At 35.1% G+C, this 5,324-nt stretch overlaps 1 protein-coding gene across 1 annotated transcript; it reads left to right on the plus strand.

The window, feature by feature from the left end:
• Positions 1 to 3,849: 3,849 nt before the first annotated feature.
• LOC101900068 (uncharacterized) lies at positions 3,850 to 4,905 on the plus strand. The gene is made up of 2 exons (XM_005176547.1): positions 3,850 to 3,864; positions 3,919 to 4,905. The coding sequence occupies exons 1-2, from the start codon at positions 3,850 to 3,852 to the stop codon at positions 4,903 to 4,905; spliced, it is 1,002 nt and encodes a 333-aa protein (XP_005176604.1).
• The last annotated feature ends 419 nt before the right edge of the window (positions 4,906 to 5,324 follow it).

Consider the following 5,324-nt stretch of genomic DNA (forward strand, 5'->3'; position numbering starts at 1 on the left):
TTATCGACAAAAAAAAAAAACACACATTCAACACCCACAAAGAGAACAGAATATTCCTATCTATAAAATGATTGAAATCGAAAGTTTTGAATTTTAAATCAAATTAAGATTTGGTAATGCCTAGTCATTACTGGTTGTTGTGAGTAAAATGATACGAAATGTTTGATTACCATCCAGTTTTAAATCACAACAGAAATATAATGATCTGCAGTTTAAAAATTTATATTGAATTCAAATATTGCATATCATGCATATTATGATTGATAAAAAAAAATAACACATGTGATTTTAATTTAGTTTTTTTTTTTGATATTTATGCTTACCGGTTTGAAACTATTTCACAAAAATTCATGCATATTTTATGTCTACTGCAGCTGCTGTTTTTTTGAATTCCATAACACTTCCGTATTTTCTAAAAATTATAAAAACATGCATTCGAGGGGAGGCAAATTTCAGTTGATTCAGAACGAGTTGAGAATTGAAAACGGGGCACATGTGTCATGGTTTGTAGTTCAGTAATTTGTTAAATGTTTTTATTTAAATTTTTCCTGTTTCAAATTACAGAGGTTTCTATGGGTTTGCCTAAACCTAATGATGGCTGTTAATGCAAATGAAATACCCCGCATTACTAATGATTACTTGCCACCCTATGCCGATGGTCCACCACCCCACAATGATTTCAACTATGATGTACAGCTGCTACCTCCTCCCGTCACCTACCACGTTCATCATCATTGGTATTATCCAGTTCCAAGTGTGCCGTTCGAGGAATATGCTCCAGTTTCTATTGTGGCACAAGAAGCCCAACCGACAGCTGGTACTAGTTCCTTAAAACCAACTATGATTCTCGTGGTCACTCTGATTTTGTGTCTGACATAGGAATTGCAAAAAATCCTTGATTTTTATTTAACATGCGTTATTTCCAAGGTATCTCTTCTAAGGAGGAAATTGCCTTACAAAGCTGCTGAAATTGCAGTTGTTCGCTTATTGGTGTTCTACAAAACCCTTTTTCCTGAGTATTAATCTGAAAAGTATTATGCCAATATCGGGAATACGAAAATATTTTCAACCATTTGAGGTAACAACTTGACTTTGCATAATGTATTCTTAATATTGGCCATCCAAGGTCATAAAAATAGACTGTGTCATAATACATTCAGCAATTCAAATATTCTTGTTGTGCCTGTATATTTAGTTCGATGCGCATTATTTGGATGTCTAGCATCGAAAACAAATTGATATTTAAAAAGAATTTTAAACTAGTTTAACTTCTAAAGTCCAAAATAAAATGTTGCATTTATTTTTTTTTTTTTCATTTGATATCAAAATAAACATTCAGTGAAATAGTCAGCCATATTCCCGAAAATTCGGATAATGTTTTTTTTTTTTGTATTTTATGTAATGCATGAGGTAATACCTTCACACTCTGTAGAGTGTTATTTAATCTTTTTTCTGATATGACATGCCTTCAGTATTTTATAGACTATTTGCAACCATAACTCAGGTCCTTTTCTTTATTTCAACAATACAATGAGATTTTTGGATAATCAAGTATTTTTAAAACAATTGTGGCCAAATTATTTTAGGTAAGGTACTAAAAAGGCATGGAATCAATATTTTTATGTTTTGGTATTTAACATATTGCCAATATTACTGACAGCAATACGAGTATTATTTTGGATTAAAATCATGCTCTCAAGCGAGTCTCCGAATGGGTCTTAATAGACCTCTTATTAAATATGGGTTAAAGCTTAATTTAATTATATGTCATTAAATTCTACTATAGGTTTCAGAATATATAACTTACCTAAACGAAAGGATCAATATTAAAAACGCATTTTATGGTTGAAGCCTTACTTCGAAATATTTGTGAGATATATTTTGCAAAACTTATTATAGACCGCTGATCTGAAATTTATAGAGAGAGCTTTGGACTATTTCAAGAATCATTGATTTAAAACATGGTTCATTTTGCTCCACTATTAGATATTATCTATATATATAAAAGAGTAGTAAATAACTGACCCAGACGAAATGGCTAAAAGTACGAGGGTCGTCTTGGTAGGCGTGTGATAAGGAAATTCGTACTAAAATGGTACGAACAATACTGAATCGTACTAAAATTGAATACTTTGTATTGGACAAACGGAGCTAGAATTCTAAAATTTGGAACTGGAGTCATAGATGGAGTGCAGGATGCATATAGTATGGATAGTATGGATGGTATATTAAGTCCGTCATTCCGTTTGTAACTCATCGAAATAATAATTTTAGACCCAACAAAGCGTAAAATTCTAAGACGATTTAGCTCTGTCCGTCCGTCCGTCTGCCCGTCTGTTGAAATCACGCTACAGTCAAAACAAATTAAAATAAGAAGATAAAATTTTGCAGATCTCTCTCTATTGTCTGCAGGCAGGTCAAGTTCCGATATTAGGTATTTTAAAGATTTTAACGGAATTTTCAATGGATTTTATTTTTTTGAAAATTTTCTAATTCGTTCTAAATGGTGTAGGGTATTCAAAGTTCGGCAGGGCCTTTTTACTAGTTTTTTTTTTTTTTTTTTTTTTTAATTTTATTGAATGAAAATGTCGGAATAACCATCAGATTTGTTTGAATTGGTCACCTTTGGCAGGAATTAAGGCCTTCAAACGGTCAATGAAACCGTCACACGCTGCCCGAATGTTGTTCTGCGGTATTTTGGCCCATTTGGTGTTTTTTAGTGCCAACTTTACATTCCAAAATACTCAAGACACAATAGTCTAACGGATTGGTATCCGAGATTTTGTTGGCTGTTGTGCGCTGGAAATGAAGAGACGAACCTCATTTTGTTACCATTCTTGGGTGCGCATGCTGAGTGATATGGTTCACAAACCGCTGGACGGCCAAATTCGGCAGTTCACCTTTATTGTCCAAGCGAAGCAACTCTTTAACTCTTTCGAGTCCATTTTCTTTCTGTTGCGGTGTAAGTTCTTGCACTTTATAAAATTTCAATGGCTTTACCCAGAGCTCATTTTTCAACATTTGCCGAATAGAATATTTTTTTGTACTTTTTTTACTTTCCAAACCATTTCTACTTATGTTGCTATTTTCTTCCGTCCATCTCCTTGAGGTCGGTTACGCTATCAGTATCACGGTAACGAGCGATGGTACGAGACACAAAAGATTTATTCACATTTAAATGCTGGAGTGCTCTAACGATATCCACTTGTGGTTTTCCAGGCAAATATAAAGAAATCGCACTCTCGCGCTTGAATTCCATCACGAATAATTTCTGGAAAATTTCATCTCAATCGGAAAATACATGCGACCTGCATTTTGTTCACAAGAATACATGGACGGACGGAGTGACAGACGGGCTGACATGCATAAATCGACTCAAAGTGATCCTATGAAGATCTCCACGATCTTCTCCATGTTACAAACAAATGCAGAAAGACATAATACCATTAGCACTATATGGTGTAGGTTTTCAGTTTGCCCATCAGGACCGTTCATCTCCAAAAAAATCACCGGGTTATTCGGTTAGATCACACTACCTGCCTGAGGTGCGTGAATGCGGAGTTAGAACACTGTATAAATGTTAATGTTAAATAAGAGTAGAGATGAGAGAACGAGATAAATATTTTTGGAAATAAGAGAAATGATCCCCTTTTGTTGTGTTAGCAATAAATACTTGATAGCTGTAGTTGAACTATATTTAATGCCAATGCCAGAATCCAGAAATGTTTATTTGCATTGATAACAGTTGTTCTTAATGTTTATGGTATGAAAAGTTGTTTCAACTATTAGAAAGTCATGTTAGTCATTTAAATATTAAAACTAGCAGAATATAGACGCGTTTATCAGGCAATGGTCAGTATTGAGGTTTGTCGGTCCTCTTATTAGGAAGTTTCTTGATTTATTTGCTTTCTATTGCAGAAATTTAATTTTGTTTTCTTCATTTCGCTGGCATTTGTTGCAACTGGCGATCGAATACCCAATGAATATCCAGTGGTATCTAATAATTATGGAGCTGTTGGTAGAAGTTCTACGCCAGCAAGCCAGTATGTCATTTTGCCAGTAGCGAATGCAGCATACACAAATTCTGGCGGTGTCACCTATGCTGTTGTTGGTGGCTATAATTATGGTGCATCCATTCCCAATTATGGATTTGCAGCATCCAATCCTATTCCAATTTATGTAGCTCCTGGTTTACAATATGCTCCTGCAGGCACATCGACAAATCCCCAATATGCTTCAGCTGCTAGTCCTCAATATGTTCCGAATGGCCCTGGTTCACAATATTCTTTACCAAATTCCATCTATAACCCAGGAGGCTTTGTCGCACCTCTCATTCCAACTCCAAATTATGCCTTATCGCCAACATCATCTGCTACAAATAATTATCATCCTTTGCCTTCTCAACCTATTTACAGTGGACCAGGTTTGAATGGAAATATTTACAGAGTTCCTAGTATTATTAATGCCGCATCGCAACCGTTGCCTGTCTACAATACTGGAAGTAATCAATATCCAAGTCATTCAGGTTTTATTGGTACCAGCAATAATAATCAACTTCAAGTACCAGCTGGGACCAGTTTAACATATTTTACGAATAAAAACCCTGCTGCCAGCACTACCACCACTGCAAGTGCCACATCAACGATAGACAATGGGAGTTCTGCTACCAATATTGATGCTGCTTTTCATGAAGATGGACTCACTCCACCCTCTGTAACCTACTCATCTCCTGAAGAATCTAATAAGAATTCGAACACAGTTCCTGATTCTATTGCTGATGCTAGCAACACGGATCCTCTGGTCACTTCAAGTTCTGAGAATTTCGCAAAATCAGTTGAACCTGAACCTGCCCACACCTATTCCGATGAAGAGGGCTATCGTTACAAAAATCCACATCATAAATGATTTGAATATTAGTTTTTAAACTAATCAAGCTTTCGTTGAAGAAAAATAAAAGAGAAAAAAATAACTTAAAAATTACTAATTTAAATAATTGCGATAATTTAGAACCCCAAATCTCCCTTATTTTTTCAGATAAGTAATTTTTCAACCATAGTTTTATTCCAACCTACATCAGAACTTGGAGGGGATATTATAGTATGTTTGGCCATCCTCGATATATTGGTCCTAGATACACTTACTAATACACCCATCACCATATAGCCACGAGCTGAGTAGTTGGACTGACTAGACGGATACACACACTGGTATGTCCGGTTTGTCCATCATAATCCAGGTCGCATTCTAGGCGGGCCAAAAATATTTTTACATATTCGATCAATTTGATTTTCTTACAAATGCTTAAAGCATAAAATATTTGACAA

The sequence above is a fragment of the Musca domestica genome, unplaced genomic scaffold (assembly GCF_030504385.1).
Source record: "Musca domestica strain aabys unplaced genomic scaffold, Musca_domestica.polishedcontigs.V.1.1 45, whole genome shotgun sequence".
In the NCBI taxonomy this organism is placed as follows: domain Eukaryota; kingdom Metazoa; phylum Arthropoda; class Insecta; order Diptera; family Muscidae; genus Musca; species Musca domestica.